The sequence below is a fragment of the Hylaeus anthracinus genome, unplaced genomic scaffold, assembly GCF_026225885.1.
Source record: "Hylaeus anthracinus isolate JK02 unplaced genomic scaffold, UHH_iyHylAnth1.0_haploid 12000, whole genome shotgun sequence".
NCBI lineage: Eukaryota > Metazoa > Arthropoda > Insecta > Hymenoptera > Colletidae > Hylaeus > Hylaeus anthracinus.
The window spans coordinates 1,995,393-2,019,334 of NW_026534347.1; the positions used below are offsets into that span (position 1 = coordinate 1,995,393).

The following is a 23,942-nucleotide window of genomic DNA, read 5'->3' on the forward strand; positions in this document are numbered from 1 at the left end:
TACCCTGTACCGTTTTCCACAAAAATAAAAATGGAGTCATTTATTTGGGTTAAGTGTTATCGAAGTATCAAACATTAAAGTATGGTTACAACAACTTTAAAAAAGATTTATTTTGAGAGATATACAGTAAATCTCATTATAATTAAATTTCGAAGAACGAGTATTCTTGAGAAAATTGTATCGTCTTCCGTAGTTAGAGTTTTTGTTTTTAATATTTTGAATATCTCGCAACTGTTGCACTTTCAATTATGAGTATACGAGGACACACAACATACGACAATAACGATTGTGCGGGAATGCGATCGAAGAACGACATAAAAAAAGTACATAACGAAACTTTACATTCGTATTTTATTATTCTTTTTTTTTTTAATTTACCCTGCTATTTGTTGTGAAGTCTAATATTATTTCTTTATTGGCCGTTTGAACTTGATATGCAAAATGGGAATGTGGAGCTAGATTACTGGAATATGGGCAGATGTACGCGCGTAGATGTGCTACTTTAAAACGGCGAAAGTTTTCTTAAAAAATGAGTATATAACTGTACATCGATTTAGGTCTGATGTAATTTTCCACCGGTGTCAAGAAAGTGGTTCCCGCGTTGTGTTTGGTAAGAATAAGCACAGTAATCCTCCCCCTAAAAAATAAAATAAATTATATTTCGTTCACTTCGAAACATAATCGAAGATAACGGAACCAACCAATTAGGAGAGCAGCAACTATGAAAGTTGGTGCTGGACAATACATGTCCAGAAGTTGAGCTATAACGATGTTTCCAATAATTCCACCTAAACGTGCCGCGACCATAGAAATAGCTATTCCGGTCGCCCGAAGATGTGTTGGGAAAACCTCGGTTATCAAACAGTCCAATGCTGCATTTCCACAGCTTATCACACCGCTGAAGAAAGCCGAAACAATCAGGTTGTGGTGCTTATTATACACGAAGTACAACCCTATCGAACACAGTCCCGATGAAAGCGTACTAAACACTGCAAACAAATTTCTCATGAAATTCGGAACATAACAAGTATAATTGCGCTATCACCTTTCAACGCTTATACAGATAAAATACAGCTTCGAATCTTTAAGGGTCTTCGAACACGTTACGTACCAAGGAAGAATTTGCGACCAAGACGATCCATTCCCAAAACGGCGACGATATTTGCAGGAATGGCGGATGCAACCGTGATCAGCGATTCCAAGAAGACGGAGGCACCGATCTTGTCCGAACAAAGAGTCTCCACATTCTGAGAACCCTTTTGAACGACGTAATCGGTGACCTGGCATATAGAAGCGACCTCACCAGGATGATCGCGATGAAACTCGTCGAAACGATTGAACAGTTCGGGGAACCACATCATCAGACCGTAATAACCGATGTGAAAGGTGAAGTTGATAATGATGGAGATGATGGTGAAGCGAAGAATCGGCGAGATGAAGAGTTGTTTACTGTTATCTACGATGTCGCTGAGCATTGTTTTGCATTTATTCTTCTCGACGCCAATCTTTGCCGGTTCGGGCACTTGAAAGTCATCGAGAATCAATTCTTTAACCTGTGGAAGAAATTTAAAATTTGATTCTCTGCTTTTGCTGACGAAGAAGCTAACTGCAATGCGGGTGAAACGTCGGAAAACGTGGTTGACGCTTTCAAGCCTCGATTAGTAGGTATATATGAAGTATATATATATACATATACACATGTAAGAATCATGTATTTACCGTGTAACTGTCACGCGGTTTGCCAGTGTTAATGGCATATATCCCGCGAAAGATGTCGAGGGCCTCCTCGTATTTTCCGCAGGATAAGAGGTATTTGGGGGATTCAGGGAGCAGCAGGAGCAGCCCCGCGACGATAAACGACGGAGCAGCGCAGATCAGCAGGAAGATTCGCCAAGAATTGTATGTGAACGCCTCGCTCACAATACCAATGTCGTTAGGGATGATCGTCCATGCCAAACCTGCGAAATGAAGGACGACGCAAGGTTTTATTAATCCTTTACCGCATACAGTAAACTCCTGGTAGACTTGTTATTATATTTAGGAAACCGACCAGCAACAAAGAGGTTCCCAAGCGTCCAGAAGGCAGCCATGAAAGACAGCATCGAACCTCGCTTAGACTTTGGCTGGAACTCAGCAAAGTATGACCAGATGACAGGTCCACTGCCTCCAAGACTAAAACAGGAGGAAGTACAGAGATCTGATTAAAATAAATACCATCAGAGAAGATATTTAAGCTGTTCGCTAGATCTATGGTGTCTATTCAATGAGGACATTCGAGTGGAAATGATTTTCTTACGCAGCGCCGTTGAGAAAACGGAAGAACATGAAGAGTTCATAGGACTGGCTGAAGCTGGAGGCCACGATGCACAGAGCGTTCGTGAACGAGATGGCGATGAGGACCTTGCGACGACCTAGGGCATCCGCGACGGAGCCCCAAGCGTACGCGCCGGCCATCATGCCAATGAAGATGATCGAATTGAGCCATCCCTTGGCTTGGGTATCGAGTTTCAGATCACATTGTGCACTCGGGAGGATGAAGGACATGGAGATCACGTCCATCTCCTCGCTGGTGCTGACGAACCCGCATACCGTGAGGAGGAAGTAGTGGAATTTGCCATAGTCTGAAACGAAAACGAAAACAGTAGGTAGGCTCCGAGTACAGACTTCGAAGTTTGGTGGAATTAGTTTATAGACGATAGACAGCGTTTGCTAGAGGTCCATAATTACCGGTAAGTTCAATGGCCTTTTCAAAGTCAGCTTTAACGCAGGATCCTTTCTCGGGATCTAGGGTCTTGCCCTTAGTTCCAATACCTGCGAAATTACAACGTCAAAAAATTAAAAATCACGTATTTAATAATAATATTTCCTGAATATAATGTTCATGCATTCGCTTACGGGCAAGTTCGAGATCCTTGGAGCCACAGCCGTTTAGCCGCTCGTCTTTTACATCACACTCTGAAATAGAAAGAGTTCGAGTATGGCAGGGATTCACTGCCTTCGCGCGAGGCAGGAATTAATCGTGTATAGTTTAGCTTAATATACAAGATCTGATATATTTCATAGTAGTTAGAAACAAGAATGAAAAGACATATACGTACTATGATTGTGCTTTGAGCCAGGTTCACTCTCTACCATTCTACGATATCGGCGCAGTTGGGTGAATCTGGCTTGGTGATAGGGTCAGATGAGAAATCTTCGTGCTCGACGATGGGCTTCAATCGATATTAAATTGATCTTGTTCTTGTGGATTGCTGGATCTCGGCGAACTCTTCCTGCTGAATCTGCGCTGATCTGCTGCTGCTCGTCGGCGGGGCTAGGTTCTGCGCTCACTTGCGAACTAAAACACGCCGTAAAAACAGATTTATGGTTATAACCCTTTTTTTTCATAGAAGTATATGTCGATCGCGAAAATCCTCAATTAATGGCAGTCAACCGTTGGAACAACGATACGTGGATGTATTTTGAAAACAAAAAATTAAGTTATTCGCTGTTTGCTAGGCGCCCTTCATACCCACGATGTTGCAATAACAGTCTCATTAACTCGAGGACCAAGATATAATTCTCTATGATGCGAATCACGTCCCGTTTGCAAATCGCTTTGTAAGCAGACTCTATTGTCGTCTCCTTCGTCGGGATGCTTCCAAATCGTTGCCTTTCAGATCGCTACGACCCACGCCCATTATCAGTGCAATTATGAATTGGCCCTACTTAACCCCTCGATATTGATTTCAAACACGTGATCCCGTCCCGTTATTGGATCGTACGTTTCCATGTAAAAACAGACAAACGCTCCCTCGATCCTCCTTCGCCCGAGATTAACGCCTGTTCTGAACCACGATCGATCGTTCGTATGCCTCGTAGAGGATCGTTTAATGCAATTGAGTGTCGAAGCAACGCGCGATCTGCAAGATGCGAATCTTCAACAGTCTCGGGAGAAAATGTTAACATTGTAGAAATTTTCACGAACTTTAGTCTCACAGCCAATGCGTCGAAGGGACACGGGATACAATTTGAACCCTATCCGGGACACGCTCGGGCCAGTTTTTGATCGTTCAGCCGAACAATCGTAGTAACTTCTATTGGTGTTCGGTGAATCGTGCCATGAGGTCGGTGATTGATAGCCAATGAACCGTGACACGAGTACACGTACCTTAAAAAGACCCAGCATAGCGAATATCAGTGTATCGCTCGATTTTGTTAGTATCAACTATGAATGTATAAATAAGGGGATACAGAATCCTTCGAAGATGATCCGCTCCTAGTTCGACCTTCTACGATTCTCAACGCAGAAACAGTTGTTCAAGTTTATGAAAAAATCCTTGGTCGTAATTTAACCATTCAAGAAATTCCTGACGAGATAAACATCTCTGGTTTATGGCGAGCAATTATAACTAGATGATCTTGGCATGACGGCCATTCAATTGAGAAAATCTTGCTTGGAAAACGATTACTGCATTCTCTCTATTCTGCACGTGGACGTAGTAAAAATGTCGATTCCACGTGAAATTACAAATACGCGACCTTGATTCACAGCTGACTGCGCCCGTTTAACACATAAACGAACCACGGTATGATCACTTTAATTATTACGTGTTCCCACAATTCTATTATGTTCGACGGAACGAGCCGTCATACGTAACAGTTGATGTTGCGCACAGTTTTCTCGCTACCTTTGGCTGAACAAAATCTCGTAAACCTCGAGAAGAGCATTGTCATGGATGACGAGAGATCAAGTTATGTTTATATTCGAGAAACGATCGGACTCGATAAGTTAGAAAAGGATTCTTTCGATAGTAACAGAGAATATATTTGTTTTCAATCATAAAAACATAATCTTTACTTTGTTGAGAAATATCATTGCACCCTTTGCTTTCAGTTTTAACTCTGCTATGTTAAAATCTATGTTCAGTCAGTATACAGAAGTTTCCTCGCGGTCGAATACTTTACCGGGTCGATACAATTGAAAAAAACAATTGTTTTCATACGAAATAGCATCCAAAGGGAGTCGAGCATACAAAAGAAAATTTGGGAGGAAAAAAAATGAATCATCGACCGTGACAGGACTCGAACCTGCAATCTTCGGATCCGAAGTCCGACGCCTTATCCGTTAGGCCACACGGTCGTTGAAGGGTAGTTTTTTGAAATTGGTATTTCATAGTTATACAATTAATCACCCTCCATACCATTTCTTGCAAAATGAGCTTATCGTCCAAATATTAATTCATGAGGATACCTTTACACTTAAAAAACATTATCGTCATTGCTACTTAGTTTCGTTCGTAGCGATTGAGCAATATGAAGATCATAAATTTTGATTGTGTTTCACAATATTTTATTAGTTTAACGATACTTATTTATTTTTATGCAAATACTGCTTGATTTGCATAGTATTTATTATCACGCCACTTTCCTCACATCACCGCATTACCACTTGAAATATTATTTTATTTGTGGAAGTGAGAAATTTTGCGCAAAAAGATTGATTCAATACCTTGACCAGTTATGTTGGAGACCCTGAAGGCTCAACGACGTAATTGCAAGGCAGGCGTGTCGTGGCTTAATGCCGTTCTAGAAAACGACTGAATATTAGCAGACATTGACGGACATCCTGTACCAAATACTCGCTAAATAGACGACATCACGCTTGTCTCTTCAAAACTTTCCACGGGTTACGCGAATCACGATCGTGCGAAACATTTATTCGCGAACTGACATCCTCGTTCGCTAGGGAAGCGTTTTAAATACGTTAATTACAAAGGTGAAATGATAAAGCTAAAAAAGCACATTAAAAAAAAAAAAAAAAAAAAATGAACATTACGATAAAACACAAATCCAGAATAACAGCTGTGGATTTCCATGAAAAATCGGTCACGATACAATAATAATGCGTGCAATTGCAGCACCTTTTAAAAGGTATAAATAGTTTGCGATGGCGCATTGAGGTCGTTGCACGGCACAGTGTAATTAACTACATCGGTTAAATTGTCAATTATCCGTTGTGAAATTGAGTTCAACGATCCGTCCAATGTAATCGCGATCTCCAACGATGCGCTAGCGCAGGTGCAACGCGCGTGCATCGTTGCACTCGAATGCAAACAACTTTGCTCCAGCAGGCTTTTCCCTCTGCAGTCATTTCTCTCAACTATGAAAAGTTCAAAAGTCCTGGTATTAAACTGTAACAAGCATTTTGGAGATGCAGATCGTTCTCAGCGTTTTCCAAAACATTTTTCTTTAAAATGACCGTTCATTCGAAGTAAAGTTTTTTTTCTTCATAAAGAGGCACTTGAGAAAATTTTTTAGGAACAACTGGTAAAAATCCACTTCAACGTGTGTTTAACAGGAAATGAATTGGCGAGGTTGATCAATATTTATACAGATGACGAGTTACAAATATCCTTATCAGTCGCGACTGACGTCTTGTGTTACCACCGTTGTGTCCTAATCTGTTTTCCTTGCTTTTGTAACGGTCTTTGCACTAATAATGGAGCGAGATAAGCAACAGCTATTATTTCAAAGAGAGTACTACTAAGATAAAAAAAAAAGGCAGATAATGGATTATGAGAAATTGTTAGCGGTAGCTATTTAACTTGGAAAAATTTACGTTGAATTTATTTCCACTTCGGGTTTAAACGACACCTGAGAACCACCGATTTAAGCGGAACTACCTATTAGGACCTGAACTTAATGAAAATGTGGAAGTACTCGTTCTGAAAATGGTAAAGGTCGATCCAAGAACGTTGGATCTGATTGGACAGCCTTCGCGTTCTTCCTATAACTATAAAAGGATGCAAAGGTTGTGATGGTTTAGTGTTAAAATACTTGAAGTGATTTACACGCCAGGAAATAAATTTAAATAAGCCACACTCACACGCACATCGACGTTTCCAAAATCACAGACGAAGCGGGACTAGTCGTAATCAGCAACGACGAAGGGAATATAACTCTCCCACGGAGCCAGTTCTAAAGCAAGGAAAAAGTAAGCAAGAGCAGAACGAAATGGCGAAAATGATAGGCGAAACGTAGAGGTTGGAGAAACTTCGAGACCTTGAAGGAACACCAAGGTATCCCAGAGAACGAAAAAGCTGACATAGAGGCTAAAGAAGGAGCCAATAATATTGCAAAACATGACCTATCGATTTCACTTGGACGTTTAAAGAAACAGCTAAGAAATTGCATGAAATGGGTACGAAAATAGAAAACAGAGAGGAAACCTCAGCCCATGAATCACGTTGCCACTAAAAATTATTTTTTAATTATTTCGAATTCTTTTGCAACCTCTACAGCTTTTTCTTATCTCTAAAATAAATAAATTCGAAGGAATAGAAATTTCAACGAGGTTCGTTAGGCTGAAAGGTCTCAGCTGAGCTTCGTCGATCGCTGGATCGTTCGCCAGGACACGGGAGCTCGACGATCGCCGGTGGAGGTTTTCGATCGAGCGTCGAGTATCGTTCGCGATCGCGGATCGAACGGTAGCAAAGAGGAAACGAGGTCAAGCTGCTCTCGAAAGCTCTAATCGGCGTGTCAAGCGTGTGGTACTGAAAGTAAAGCGGTTTGTGTAATTATCGTCAGTCTCGCAAGGACATAATAATCAGTCTCGTTGCCGACAAATTTACCAAAGAGAACGGGGGGAAGGGGAGGCGGCGGTGCCATCGCTGAAAAGCGGTGTCATCACACTCGTTAAGATTGGTTCGCACCACGAGCACCGCGATTAATTGACGCGTTTTCGACAAATGTTTCACCGATTACTTAGTTACCACGATCGTGGCACGTGTCCTGGACGGATCCTTTTAACTCTGTACGATCCAACTCCGCGACATACCCTGTGAGGCAGCGTTGCGTTTTATTCTAACTGTCCAAATTTCAAAATGGAGCCAACTGGTTATGGTTAGGATATCTATTTGAAGTTCAGCAGAAACGAGCACGAAAGACATTAAAATGTATACAAATTGCGTACGCAGGCATTTTTATCAAAGTTGCTGCCCTTGTGTTCTCGAAACAATGTCGACAACTACTCCACCTCTGCCATTATCATTCGCGACAATGATCCATCGATAATGTTTAGCGCAATGGTGCAGTTACCGTGTTGTGTCTAAGAACTAATTTAATCGACAGATTGTCCGATTAAGCGAGACATGAATTTGAAGGACATCAACTTGTATATTTTCAGTCGATAAACACATACGTTTACTGCATGATTCATAATTGTAAATGCTACCCCCACCCCCCTGAGAAAACGAGAGCAGTGTTTACAATCTTGTTTAAGAAATGACCTTAGTATTAATGTAGAGGTTTGTTGGAAACATGTTACTAGTAAAACAATTAGTATCCAAACTTGTGAGTTCCAACGATAATTGAAACGCAAGTTCCGAAAGTAATGGCTGATATATTGCTATTAAAAGAAAGACGAAACATCGCTAAAAATAAAATATTAATAAATGTCTGTTTGTAAATAGTAACTGGTTGTGTGCCTTTGAATATTCCGCGGCTGCATACCTGCGCGTTTTTATAAAAACTGCGCGAGTTGGTGTAGGAAAGTAAAGCGTAACGGCATAAATAATTTTGCAATTCAATAAATCAACGAAGGGGAATAGATACGCGACTTTTTAAAACGAGAAATTCCTCCCGCGAGAAAATCGTGCTTGTACAGCGTTTGATAGTAATTATAATAGTTCGATAATGTACGATATTTATCAATGAACGACTTTACACAGAGTAATTAAAGTGATCGATAAACTGTATTTTGTTTGCATTGGTAATATACCGAAAATTAGTAGCAAGAACAAATAATAAATAATAAATATCAACGAACAATTTTTACTATACCAATGTACGGATTTGTCATGTCAGCAGATACGTATCTTCGATTAATATTTTAACGAACTATGGCCGAACCAATGTCCAAGCGTCTTTTTATTTAGTTTTTGCTACGAGCGAGTATACTATTGCGTAGGTATTGAAGATCGAAGTTAATATATTCTTAATTATTAATAATAATGAAATTTTCTATCGATCCAAAGTCCAGAGTGTTTTATAAGGATTGCGGAAAATTATCTTACTCACTTCTGGGCCACAACGATAGGTTCACCTTGGTCGACTCTTCCTCGGGTTTCGATAGATCGATCGCACTTGGTGAACACGCGGAGATCGCGAATGTCATAGAGCCAGCACGTACCTCACAAGAACGTGGCAAACTATGATAGAAGTTATCAATGAACGAACTCCTTCAGCGCAAGCGCATTTTCGTAGATGCCGGTTTGTTTGCACGAGGAAATCATGGGAAAGAGTGTGAAAGCGACGCTCGATAAGGCGATAATCCTCCGTCGATCAAACTTTTCCTTTGTCAGAAGCCTCTGCCACGATTCTCGACACCAAGGCTATCGACACTCTCGCTGCCAATTCTCAGACTCATCGACTTCCTCTGGTAGCAAACTTGGACTCGATGAAGCTCCTTAGGGTTGGAGGTGTCCTGAATTTAGACTTCTCGTGGATGTATGTGGATGATGGTTGGATTTCGACTTTGTTTGAATTTAGACCTCCCTTGGCTTTGAAATTGGTCTTTTTCTTCTTCCTGGCCTTGATCTTCTCTTCAAGTTGGACTTGGATTTCTCTCAGGCTTCCTTTATCTTTGAACTTTCCTTCGACTTGGAGAGCCTCAAGAAAAGAACCCGATGACAAAGTCGATAACCTCTGAACGCTTGGAGAGGATTCCTTTGGCAGCAACCGTCCCTTGGCGAGCGAACGTTGAAACGGGGTTGATCTCGATGGTCACAAGTGGTCGTTTCGTTTGGCTTTCGACGCGTGGTTCTCGTTGGAATCGGTCGATGGTTCGCCGACAGTCAACATTTAATGGTTTGACCCGCGAGAGACGGTGCGTGGAAATGAAATGAGTGTCGGAGCATTGAAGCGCTAAAAGCTACCTGCCACCTCCCACTAACTATCACGGTAGTGGTTCGTCGGCTGTAAACGTTCCAGTGCGTTTCCTAGTCTTTCCAGTAACAAGACGACGACGACGACGACGACCATGAAGGGGTATGCCCTGGTTGCTCCGCTCGAGTCGCCTTTAAGGACACGTCGATCCTTTGACACTTTTCAGACCGGTGTTATTTGAATTGCAGCGCCACGTTTATTATGATAATGTAAACATCGTGGCACAACGCGGCCAGAACGTGATGGCGCACCTAACATTCTTCCGTGTTTCTTATAATCAAGGGGAGAAAAAGTTCTAGGTACGCAGCAGTGGCCTCTGGACAGATTAAGATCACCTAAACCAGAGAATTTGTCCTAAAGGACTTCTACGCGAGCCTAAACATCGAGGTTTTCTTGTTCTACATTTTTGAAAGTTTTTTTAAACTCTGACTAAATTATCCCGAAGAGTGGCTTTAATCTTTAAACAATATATTTTCAAGAACAATCTTGCGTTAACTGGTAAACAAACGTCTCAATTTACGCTGATGATGCGCCACGAATTATTGACCTTGTTTCGTCGGTTAGTTGGTATTCGTACGTGAACGTGTAAACAACGATAAGTTGTAAATAATTTAGAAATGCGTGTAGCAAGACTCGAAACGTCCTTCTAGGATCGAAAGAAAGTAAGAATAATTAATAATTATAACATCTAGCGAAGAACCGTGTACGTTAACCTGTGAATGGCGTAATTTCTTGATCATTAACATTCACGTATGCGCAGTTAATAAATGATATGAGTGATTTTATGTATCTTGCGACATAACAAATGCTAATATGCCATAATTTATACTAATACGAATATCGTGGTACCAGTACCAGTCGTTTGTTGTGCCGGTGGTACAAGCCCGTTTAAATTGTTAGAGGAAAGAGGAAAGTGGAAAAAACGTACTGTTTACCAATGAGAAGATGCGAGTGATTAAACCTGATGCTGAAATCGTTTCATATTTTCACGGTACTAGGACAGAAGAACCATTCTTAAGTCGCTGCTAAATGGAAGAGAGTTACGTAACGATACAGGCAGAAATTGACTTCCATGCCAGAACAGATGTTAAGTTTTCATTCAACCAGATGAACGACAAGTACACAGCTTGGGCTGTTTAAACGAGAACGTTTAGATACTTGATGGATACATCGATTACTTTCAGCTGAAAATCACATAGAATTGATTCAGAAAATACAAAATAATAATTGTAGAAATTTCTTTGGTTCCTTTCATAGCGAAACAATGTTTTTTTACTTCATCTTGCCACGCCATACTTTACTGAGACGCGTTCTGTAGTACCCGTATTACCAGTTACCACTGGCAGCAGTCAGACGATTTAAATGGCGTAGTAATATCATAATCGTCCCTGTTCAAAGTGCTAAATCGGCGTTTCTTACCAACTACCGACTCTCTTCCTTTTGATGGCCGAGCAGAAATGAGTTACGCTTCTAGCTCGTTCTACGCGAGCCTGGGGCAGATTTACGATCCTATAATTGTGATCGTATTTGACCAGTTAAGAATTAATGAAGTTGCGGTTAGTTAATCAGAGATGAAATTGTTTCCTCGTGCGGATTAATTTTATCGGTGAGGAGTTCCATTCAACCAGACGAACAGCGACGAGTACTTGGACTGCTTAAACATATTTAAGAAGACTCGAATACATCCATTGTTTGTGGATACATGAACAAATTTCAATATAAACAAATATGCACCGAAGAGACTATATGCCAATAAAACCCAATGGAAAAAGATAATAAGAAATAAAGGCATTAGTACTTCGCCGTATATATGCACGAGCTGAATAACAGTGGTGTAATTTATACAAAGCACTCGTCAATGAAAACAAGAGTTGTATGTTTCACTGACGCTATGTACATCGATGTATTAAGGCAGATGTCCCGCAGCGAATTCGTCATTTCTTGACCTATTAATTTGCGAGACAAAGTATGGTTGATGATGGCGGGAAACTGTGATTCCTCGTGTAAGGTAATATGAAAAATGGAAATACATATATGTCGACCTCGGCGTCACTAGAGCAAGGCTTATTCCATCTGTGCTCGAAGGACTGTGGCAATTTCTTGCGCTATCTTCTCCTTGTAAACACAATCGCTGCTGAACAAATTTCATTAGTAACGATTCAACCGAGGAAACAATATCACAAAAGAAAGTTTCGGTTTAATCGATTGGAGTGTCTAAAAAGCGAAATACTTGTTGCTTGTTACATGCTTATTGCAACACGATAAGAAGAATGTATAGTTAAATCGTTTTAGTGGAATGCCAATGAGCAAACAAAAATTCCCCTGATCGAATGAACGTCGCGAATAAATTGCTATGAAACTGATCGTCTGTTCGAGCCAAGTTTTGCCCATCTCTGCAATCGAACGAATTATGTCCAGCTTCTTACAACCCTGCGTAACACGTGTTCATCGTCGAGACCTTTAAAAGTGGTTTTAACCAGTTGCGTCTCTGAGAATAATACAATGCTCCAGTTTCCAATGTCCACGCGTGGCGATCCTGGATCTTTAATTACTGCAAATTCGCGCGGACAGCCTGATGCGCCGAAAGATTAACGTCGACACGCTGGATGACCCAGGACGCAGACGAGTAATCCTTCTGCGAGGTTTACCGCGACGACTTACAAGTGATTGTTTTTTTTTTTTTAGATATCAATGTAACGAAACAATAAGCTGCGGACAGCGTTAAACTCTTCAATTCGCGATGGTTCAATTACGTTACTTGTAACGAGGAACGATGGATACGACAAGCAATTGCCTTGCTTCGGAAAGGTCGGTTGCCGTCCTTCCTGGTGGATCTGTATTCGAGAGGAAGACAATCGGCGCCTCCGGATCGGTTCTTTACTCCCTGTATCCCGGCTGGTGTAGTCCAGGCTCCCGGCGCAGTGCAGTAAGTCCAAAGCGCAGTGAAACGGATCGTGAGTTGGGTTGGCTCCCGACGTGGCGTGGGGTGTGGAGGACTGATTCGGAGGCATCGGTCGTCTTCCTCTCGAGTCCAGATCGAACAGGAGGAAACGGGACTGACTCAGTAAGTCCAGTTTCATGGTCGCGACGTGTCGCGATTTAGCTTCACCCCTCTTAGTTCAAATAATTATTTGGCAGAGTCAGACTTGGACTTTGGAAATTAAAGGCAGTTTGTCTTCTTTGATTTCCACGGTTTCGTAATTAGTATTAAGCTCGTTGACTCTATGTAGAGTATGCATCTACGTATGTATACCGTATATAGAGGAAGATCGAAGGAACTTTGATTTCTTCTATCTCCGGGTCTTCAGTCGCAGCAACCTTCACGTGGTGAGACCTGGTAATCGGTATTATTCGTGACGAACAATCCTTCGAAAAGTGGAAAGTGGAAAAGTCGCTGAAAAGCCGGTAGCAACGTGGCGACGCAGGCAAGTCGTTCGATGGAACTCAATTCGAGCGCGATATTGACGCGGCAAAGAGCCAAGGAACTAAATCAACCGAGACGATTAAATAGCGCACAATAAACGTGGTTGCACGTCTATCGCATGGTGTTCGCGCGCATTCTCCACTGGTCTCTAAGGCCGTTATGGATGACGCGAATAATCGGCTTTGCGGCGGGCTCGAGGCTCCTTTAAGTTGCGAGAAGGACGCGTATCGATAGCTCGCGCGAGCCATTAGTTTTCGTAAGCGAGTTCAATGGACTCTACTTGTCGGCCGACCGACGACTCCTAACCGATTTCTCTTCCAATTTCGCGCTAGTTTAAGGGTTTTAATTCTCGAAGACATCAATTACATTTGTAGTAGAACAGAGCATAAACGATAACGCACAACTACCATCAGGGCGTTCACGAAGACGTACTCGCGGCCTTCGATAGACAATTGCGAATTGATCTGGCAAGCAAGAACAGCGTGTCCTCTCTGCCTTCAGCCCTTAAAACAACGCAATAAGATGAAAAACGCAGAGTATGCACAGAGAATTAAATCCGTTACGTTTCCTTCTAAAATTTTAATAAGAATTTCAGTACGGAAGCATAGAAAAATAGAACAGATTCTGTGTCCCGCGGAATATTCTATTATTCGCGTAAGAATTCCACGCGGTTTCGACGTAAGCCACGAGTAAATTAAACGAATCGTGGTCGCAGATTTTTGCTCCTCAAACATGATAACACGCAACAAGAGGAGAATAAATCTTTCAATTCGTGAAGGTTCGGTCACGTTATTTACAAGAAACTGCGCAAGAATTTCAGCGACTTCGCACGACACAAAGTATAAACACGTTGTACAAATAGCTCCTTCTCGAAATCGAAAATTCATGCTCCTTGCACGCGATAAGAAGAAAAATCAACTGCTCTCGGCAAGAAGTGCTTTAACTTCGCACGATTCTACGCGAGAGGCAACGCGGGAATTCCAACGACATCGAACTATTAATACTAAACGAAAACGATAAAATAAAGTTCTTTGTTGAACCCTTTCGCGATTATTAACATACATGTATCCCAGGAATTGTCTGAGGTCGTCTGAATTTGTTCGTTCCAACGGTGCGAGGTTTCTAAAGTGCTTGGCGATAAGTTCTATCGTAGAAGCGAAGCTTTTGAAATGTTAACAACTCGAAAGCTTCGAATAAAATTTGCTTTGCACTCTACTGGCACTATTACATCGACATACGCGATGAACCCCATAACTCAAAGTGATTTATGGTATCACGAAGCAAATGGACAAGATTTTGATCGCAAGCGTTTGTTGTTCGCATCAGAATATATAAGTATAAAAAGAAGCATGTGTGCGACTTACGGTGTTCGGCTTGCCAAGTCCTGAGAAGTTGCCCGAATTGGGGGAACAACCGAGGTTCGACGGGTGAGCGCAAACCTTATATAGGGGAGGCCACGAGGCACCAGTATCCCCCACTTCTGACAACACGCACACAATCGCGTCTTCATCTTGACAGACACGTCCTCATCTTGACACACGGATGCAACGTCGACGAAACATCATCGATGAGCCGTGGGATCACTCAAAAACGAAAATGATTTGCGAACATTGCGTTTGTCGCGAATTTTATCCTGTATTCTGTTCCCGGTGGAGAAATACGAGGAACATGGCAAGCACGTGTTTACTATGCGAATGTGCGCGCACGGGAGACGCAGAATTTCGCGATACTAACAGCGATTACGCAATGTCACGCGAGCTGCTCGCGCGAGAACCGCAGCAGCATCGGTATCGGTCGAGGCGTTCGTCGAGCACCGACTGCGGACACGTTTTTTATCGTGTAGGTTCTTTGTATGTAAATTTCAATAAGGTACATTTTATAAGAATGATTCTAATGGTATAACGATATAAATACGAAAGGTTTCAACGAAGGTACAGTCGAGCTTGAGGTACCTTTAAGTTTTGTGTATGAAGAGGTCAACATAAAGTAAAGTTGATCTTTCATATAGGAATTTCGATACTATAGTACTAAATATTTCGTAAATTTCGTATAATTATAACGTTGGTTCATCTGCGGAAAAGAAAAGACCGCGTACTGGGTCGGACGTACACATTCTACTTGAAGGAGTCACATTCGAAATATCACGTACGAAAACTTTTGTTTTATCATCGGCAATCAGTTTTTCGATCAGCATTTAAACAAAAGAAATGTTGATGTAAAATGACACAACTTGATACATCGAAAACGGGGAGACATTCGAGCGTTTCACGGATTTCATTGAAGTCTACGAACAGAATTCGTATTGTAACGCGAAATGTTTTTATGGCCACGAGCCTACGCGTGAAATTTAAACGAAAGAGTCACCCGATTGACGTAATTAATTCAGATAGCCGAGGGGACCGCCGTTTCGAATTCCTCGGCGTTCACTACGCGGCGTTTAGTGTTGTACCATGGCAAATCTACGCAAACAAACGGACTGATTTATTGGGTTCTCCTGAACATGATTTTCGGGAAAATATAGTCGATTTTCAAAGCAACGTGGTTTTTAACGAGTATTATAATTTACTTGTTCTTTTCTCTTTATACTCCCTACATATTTGACTGTAAAGGGTTAATAATGCAAACGTTCCGAAACAAGTAAACGTGTCCACAAGCCTGTGCTCCAGAGGCAACACTAACCAAATCCCCCCAATTTAAATTATATTTGTGATTACTCTATAAAGAAAACTCAAAAAATATGCCTCCTTAAGGAAGAAATACTTTCTGATCCTACGACTTACTTATTTACATTTAGACAAATAAATATCCTATGAAGCAACGATCTCGGTCGAATCTTAACGAGTATACATTGCCGATCGGTTGGTAGCGAGCGCCAATTGTGTAAATTTGTAAAGTTCAAAGAGGTTTGTCGACACATTTCGAAGGAAGTGTGATAATGGAGAGAGTGTTTGCAGAAAATCTTAAAGGCGGCTTAACCAGCGCCAAAGTGGAACCAGAGCTCCGAGCGCGCGTTGCGCAATCGCGCGTCATTAAAATAGGAAATGCTACGAAAACTACCGATAAATTCAATGTTTACATTGTCCATTATTTCGTTCCGGTATTCAGACACGGAAACTCCGCGGCGTCTTTGCATTCGTCTTGTTTGCCCGCTTCTAAAGGAGCTCACGCGCGCGAACTTAATTAGACTATATTCGAACCAGACCTGCCAAACAACTTAAGCGTTTTTTTTTTTGTTGCAAAAAAGTAATACAAAGTGTCACGGTAGGGATCCGATGTTTACGACGTAACACGATGCATGTCATCACTTTCTTTGTTTTGTTTTGACATAATACCAATTTGCTTACAGGTGTTACTTGTACGTTATCTTGGCTTAGATTGCAAACGAAATTTACAATGAAAAAATTCATCGTAGGTTCGAACGTACGTTTTCCTTGGAATTCATTCTTTTCGAAGTTCTGTTTATTTCTTGTGAAACATACAGCTTTAAGATACTTGAATGGAGACGTGTTAATTGCACGTAAAATATTGTTTTTCTATATATATTTGTTTCTAGTGTTAAACGATTGCTGTGTGCTAAAATTTAAGCAAGTTCCTGGTAGAGAAATCACGCTGGACGAAAATACGTAGCACAATGTTAGAATTTTCTGTACTTCTATTTATTTAGACATATTGATCGATAGCAGGTTTTTCAGCTTGACCAAATCAAATATTAGGTATTCCAAGCGTCCAAATTCGTTTCCACGACTCTGCTATCGAGTAATCTGTAAAATTGTTTTCGTACCCAAAAATAAGATAAAATAAGCGAGATCAAATCAAAGTTTAAAGCGTTATCGTCGATCGAGAAGAGAGAATTAATATTAATATCGATTGGTACGATCTTCGGTTGATATTGTGCGTAGCCACAAAGGATTTCTGGGTCATTCTTTTCTGAATGATATACATCGACGATTGGTGTCTACCTGAATTGATCTGAATCACTGCTAATTAATAATTTCCAAACAGAACTTCTTTTTCCCTTTCGATCAAACGCTAAAAGAATTTTCCAACAGAGGCTTTAGAATTTTTTTGTTAATATAACGCTAAACTCTCTTTTCGAAAATCCCCTTCAAGATCTTCTTGTTCAGTCTTACGGTTCTGTTCTATCCTTGTTTTTCCGAACAAACTCTCATTGCCCAAACTCATCAGCGAGATCACGTTGTTATCAAGACGAACCTTTGCGAATGAATTAAATATGGCGTGTATCCAGACGCCTTGACATACGCGTGTATATACGCAGCATACAAGAAACACGGCTGCATTGTCTTGCAACGCTCTGCATTAATATAGGCAATGATATACGACTATCATGTAATCGATTGTCTCGCCGCGCAATGATTGTCTCCATTCGCCTCTGTTTTGCTCGTCGACATGCCTTTTCCCATTCTCGCTGATTGCGAGATAAAACGATTCAACGTTTCTCTCACCATTGCGAAAAGTTCGAAACTATATTCGAAAAGTGCTTTGGGATTTTATTTTTTTAGTAAGACAATACGCCAAGAAACTTGAATGACTCGATCTTATTATAATCTATGATAATTATTAAATAACTATTTGTTGCACGAATCAGAATAAAAAATTGCGGATAAGTACGGTAAAACGAGACAGCTACCATCGAGTCGTTGCATGCTGATTCCATGCTTCCGAATAATGTTACCGATGATTCAGTAACGCGAGATTAATGCACCAAGGGTTTGCGCGCACCGTAAATATTGCCACGGACTCTGGTCTTCGACATTCTAACCAAAGATGACGTTATCGGAACTTTGTTGAATTTGTGAGACGTGCGCCGATGCATCAGCTGGTTAAATTTACGAAGCACGATTCATTAGTGTACTCTTGTGGATCTCTCGTTGATACTCTATATTTGGATACGGATCGTCATTTATCGTTTAAGTATATTCGAGGATTTTCACGGTAAAGATATATGCCTGAGTAAGAGAAGTATGTGTACATGAGTTTAGTAAAATTATTCTTCGATTGGAAAAGGGAAAGAAAACAAATAAATTACTATCCGAAGGGCACCATCTAAAAATCGCGATCGAGTATTCAAATAAATGTTTGCTAATCTCAAGCTCCAGTGCAGTTTATTATCCACCGAGTCCAGATTGATCCAGCTCCCTACGATACCGACCAAGTTGGTGGATCGATACCTCGCTGTATTCGAGATACTCGAATGTACTCGCAGCGATCAATTCAAATATTGACAAAAATCTGTCGTTGGTCGGATAGTGTTCAACAGAAAACTAGACAAACTCTAATTTCAAATGCAATTTTTATATTACTTACATACCCTGTTTCTGAAATTGAATACCCACGTTAAAAGATCGAAGTGATCAGAAAATTTCAATTGCAAATACCCTGTAAGGTAACGGTGCAGCCGAGTTTCCCGATTTCATGGAAATGATACGTGTATCCGACCTCCATTCAGCTTCGAGCACCCACCCACGCAATAGTGCAACCGTGCACTACGTGACGCGCGATCCGCAACATTTTTACGTTGCTTGCCGGTTGATTGTCCCCCCGAGCACGTTGGTGACGTCAGTACGTTTTATGAATCACTACGGCAACCCGAGGACGCTATAGTGATCACGCATGATAGTACACGCGCGTGATTCGCATTACGCTTTTATGTCCTGACGTACGGTGCTCTCTGCGAACACCGAATGCACACGCGTGAAACGTGTTGGACGTGTTCGTTCTCATTGTTTTGAACCGCCAACGCTGTTAAAAAGAAAAGTTCTAGAACGAAGTTGGACGCTGAGTTAGAGTCGTGAAAGTTAACGCTAACTATAGGAATCTGGGGGGTCGTATATCGAACAAGAGAGCGTTGAAATAGAGTAGACACTGATAGGCTGAGATAAGCAAAATTTGTACAGATTAGTTGTAAATAGTAAAAGTTCGAGTTTTCTTCAACGATATAATTAGAAGAAAGGCAAGCATAAAGCACCTCCCCCGGAAAATTTATACCGTTCGAGTTGCGTCACTCTTATCAGGATTAAGTGATGTAAGAATCATACGTATTACGAGCAGGAATCAACTGTTTTGTAAATAAAATGAGCGAAGGAAGCAAAACACGCGGTGGGAAAAATTTGCAAGGCGCGAGTAGTATCTCACGCGAAGAATTCTACGAAGAAGAACTCAAATTACGATAAGAATAACAAGTGACAACTATGTGTATGAATTAATATTTATACCCCTGATTCCTCGACGTAGCATCCGGTTACGCAGAAAGTTTTAAGTAGATCAGTCGTATGCGTTCCGTAATAAATCTGCCTGTTAGCGAATCCAGTTACAAACAGGATTTCAAAATCAGATTGTAAATCACGAACCCATTGGTGCGTCAGATCTCCGTGTCTTCGGCATGTGTGTACTATATATGTACGTTTGTTTCCTTTTCAACTATATCGTTGAAAACCTTGAATCAATTTACCACGTGACCATTTCATTTTCTATTATTAATTTATTGACGTAAATCAAGTCTTTCATTTTTTTTTTTTTTTTTTCTAAACAATCCAGAGATATATTTTTGTTCTCCATTTTGGGACAGAGATGATGGCGTATTTTATCGAGAGATAAAAGATCTCGTAAACAACTCCCATACCGTAATTGTTCGAAAGCGAGATTTCGTAAAAAGATTCTGGTACGGTTGTTTAAAAGCGTGTTCTTCTTTCTCGTTCCGAGGAAATCTTTGTAAATCAGAAAGGAACGCGTTATTATTATGCATTACTCGGTGACACGTAAGAAGAGAGGAATCAGATTGCAGACGTTCCTTTGATAACTTGAATAACGTTGACAGTGACAACTTCCGGGGGAAATTATGTAAACAAAACACACGAAGTTTCACTTCGTGGCTTTCCTCTTCGAGGATCAATAACGATAAAATCGATTATCCGTTTACTGTTTTTCGTTTTCCCTGCAAAAAGAATGATACGATATATTTAACACGTTGATCCACATGTGAGTAACACAGCTTTTCTGCCAAAACAAATCTGTTTAGAATACGTAAATATTTATGAGAATACAAAAATGAGTAATACAGTACTCCATACAATAATGAATAAAAATCACGATAAATCATTGCGATCGAAACTAAACGCGAGACTGAACACATTCCCAATACGATAATAAAGTCGCGATTTCAAATTCGCTGGAGTAAGCGACATTCCAACGATGGACAAACATTTCTTTTTTCTTATCGCTCGACTGCAATACGGTAAATCAAATTAACGCCATGGAAAGTTACACATTTCGTTCGAAACGCATGGAGCAACGTGCTACGCGTTCTAATTACTCCATACAACATTACACAATCATTAACTGCCGCTAATTAATAGCATTACATAATGCGTATGCATCCGATCCCGTGTAACCGAAACGAGATTAATTTTTGTATCGCGTGTCTGGCTCGTATAAAAGAAATCTGACGAATGTCTGTGTTACACGGTTAATTTGCATGAAAATGACGAGGGGATTCGTACATCGTAGGTATCGTTTAAACGTTATAAACGCAACAAATATTTGCATTATATCTATCATTGGTGCATTTTATGGATTGTTTTTCTAAAATTTCTATTACTTCTGAAAATACATGGTGATTTTTGGGACACCTCATACGACACAATTTGCACATTCGCGAAAACTGAATACATAGTAGTGATATAAGAAATTTTGATTACCCAGAGTGAACTATTATTAACTATAATTATAAGGAACGTCAACGATGTATGTAATTACCAGTTTATTCGGTAAATTGTGTTTTAATTACACTAAATCATTCACACTTAGCGGAAGAAAAATAAACAGAATTTTTGTAACTTCGTTTGACGCTCTTTACATGACAATTTTCTCGACCAAGCTGTAGCTTGATTAGACGCAAAATTTTGTATTAGAAACCATATAAATTTGAAATAATGTAGATCTTCCGTTGCTTGAGCACACTTTGCACACACACTAAGTTGAACGAGTATCAAAAACTGCTACTTTAAACACGATTACATTTATCCTGATTGCCTGTACGTGTCACGAACGACCGGTATGATCTATTTCCGCTCGAAATCATACTAGGCTTATTAACTGACTCTGTAAGCTGATTTGACGACGAATTCGTTTTATCTCCTGCACCCTACTGGATATGTACAGGACTTGGAAAGCACAGTCAACGGCAGTTAATTCAACCCCATTGTGTCTTTAAAATAATGTACTTCGAATTAAAGTAACTAGAAAATAATCTGTCTACATTCGATACAGTTCAACTAACAGTTCAACTAACGTACAATATTAGATATACAATATCTTCCATAATGTCTAAATAATCATTGGAACGACAGCTCACACAAATTTATTTGATATATATTTCACTCGATCTATTCGAGAACCAAATATCTCAACACGAAATAACCTCAAATTCGATCGATCTTCGGATCTCCATCGATAAAGAGAACCTGTTGCTTAAGAGGAATTTTCACCACGCTTACTATAATTCTGTGAGCCTTACCTTTTTCGTCACAGAGGTCAGCAGAAATTCAAGGATCGAACGTCGCGGACGCGCAACATTCACGAAAAAAACCGATAAATCGGACACAAAGTAAACATACTGACCTAATCATAATATCTCGCCCCGAAAGGATCCCGAACCGGCAGAAGCTCATTCAGCGAAGAGCGCAAGCTACCTTCTGATACAACACTTCCGGCAGCACTTTTATTTTTGTCTTTTACCGTCCCTCTTGATACAAACGAAGTGTACGACTTGGCCGAGGCGTCGATAGAGAGATAACTAAATCACTACGAAGGGGTCAGTTCGCGGCGAGTACGTCTGTCAATCTGTTAGTACCACTGCCATCTCAGGGACGTCGCACGGGACCGCGAAATCAGGCAGTGGGACCCCTCCTCTCACCCCTCCTTCCGCTCTACCGCCCTGCAATAGTAGAAAAAATGATATTGTCGTCGAGGGGTATAATATGGTCGATCATTGACAGCTTCGCGGAAGTAATAAAACTCAAGTTAAGAATAACTACCGTATACTAAAAGTTATATAATTTTATAATCGTTCAATAAAAATGATTTGTTGTTTGGAGGTCTCGTCTAAGCAAAGAATAACGAAGAACATTTTCGAATCCATGCCTGTTTCAATACTTATTTCTACTACTTTAGCTACGTTAACAATAAATCTACGATTTACAAACGATTAGGGACGATAAATAAATCGCGATCGCGGAACCGTGACATTTTTTACTTTACTTACATTCGTAGACTTACGCTCTTCACGTCGGCATCTATTCACCACTTGTTCATGTCTGTCGAAAAATTGCAAATGGCGGAGCACTAATGCATCAAGCCCGCCAAAAGGATACGCATGAAATTACGGTGGAATATCCAATTAGCGAATCGTTGTACGCGAAACGATTGCAACGTTGATTTAATTTTCCCGAGCGTGGAACTTTTAAGTAATTGCGAGCAGTAAGTACGACCAAGCGGAAAAACAATTCTACGTTATGATTTATATTGGCAAGTTAAAAAAGAAAAAGAGAGATTACCGAAAGGCCTCTGCACCCCTGTGCCCAGGCTCGAGTTAAATTACTATAGAAGACTTTATCCACTTTAGGCACTGGCCGTCAAGCAATCATCCTATTGCCGTACCATAGTATCATGAATGACGGTAAGAAAAGCTACCGAGAGCCGGTTACCACAAGTTCCCCTGAAATACTATGTGCCGCTCACTCTCTTGTATTCCCACGGTCCACTTCGTCAAGAGAAAACAATACGAAGCAATATTTTCAATCGGTCTAACACGACAAAACAAGATCCGTCTCGTCACATGTCGTGACAGTTGATACGTTTGTCAGTTTTGCTTGACGCACTAATGAGACGGAATACAGTTTTTATCGTTTTTTTACTTGGCTAAAGTATCAGATGATCAAACATCGACGAAAAGGACGAACAAGGTTACGAACTCCAGCCAAAGCAAATCGCTACTCTAACCTCTTCGGGTCTGATGTAATGTACAATGAATCTTGATATTATTTTTTACTAGAAAGTAATTCCAGAGATTTTTGCATACTTACAATTGATCTCTATGATTTTCCATGACACTTCGCTATTTTTTCTTTATGTAATATCGATGAAAACAGTTGTCATATCGTAGGGGAACTTGACAGGTCAGCTAGCCGAAACAAAGTAAAGATAATTGTTACCAATCTAAGGTAATTCGAGTAGTGATCGGTTATCGAGGGAGAAGAACGATACGCGCGACTCCATAGTGCGAAATGGTAACGAAAGAAACACAAGTTGGTCAATTGTGCGTGGGTATATAAAGCTGGAAGATCCGATAAACAGCATTCAGCTTGGAATGCAGGAATGCGATAGACTTGGCGTTGATTGAATTTTTCTTAACGCTTCACATCAAGGAATTCGTCGCGCTAAATGTTCGCGATCAACGAAGCTTCTTATTGCGTCTCTCGCCACTTTAAGAAGCCACTGTGAGATAATGACCCAATTAGATGTCATTTACACGTGAGTCATATTGCCAATTTATCCATGTCCGGCTGCTAGGCTT

General features: G+C 40.7%; 1 protein-coding gene and 1 non-coding gene across 4 annotated transcripts; both read right to left on the bottom strand.

The window, feature by feature from the left end:
* Nucleotides 1–347: 347 nt before the first annotated feature.
* Nucleotides 348–22,209, bottom strand: LOC128890358 (synaptic vesicle glycoprotein 2B). Of its 3 annotated transcripts, none has more exons than XM_054148785.1 (10): nt 21,989–22,209; nt 3,099–3,337; nt 2,896–2,955; nt 2,728–2,811; nt 2,297–2,621; nt 2,051–2,172; nt 1,720–1,958; nt 1,112–1,553; nt 702–989; nt 348–637 (listed from the first exon to the last, which is right to left on the bottom strand). In XM_054148785.1, the coding sequence occupies exons 2-10, from the start codon at nt 3,133–3,135 to the stop codon at nt 582–584; spliced, it is 1,653 nt and encodes a 550-aa protein (XP_054004760.1). In that variant the 5' UTR covers nt 3,136–3,337; nt 21,989–22,209; the 3' UTR covers nt 348–581. The 3 variants fall into 3 exon arrangements, with proteins under 3 accessions (XP_054004760.1, XP_054004759.1, XP_054004762.1); XM_054148784.1 differs by lacking the exon at nt 21,989–22,209 and adding an exon at nt 14,716–14,872; XM_054148787.1 differs by lacking the exon at nt 21,989–22,209 and adding an exon at nt 9,061–9,855.
* Trnar-ucg (transfer RNA arginine (anticodon UCG)) lies at nt 5,050–5,122 on the bottom strand. The gene has a single exon. It is a non-coding gene; the product is annotated as a tRNA-Arg (tRNA).
* Nucleotides 22,210–23,942: the final 1,733 nt, after the last annotated feature.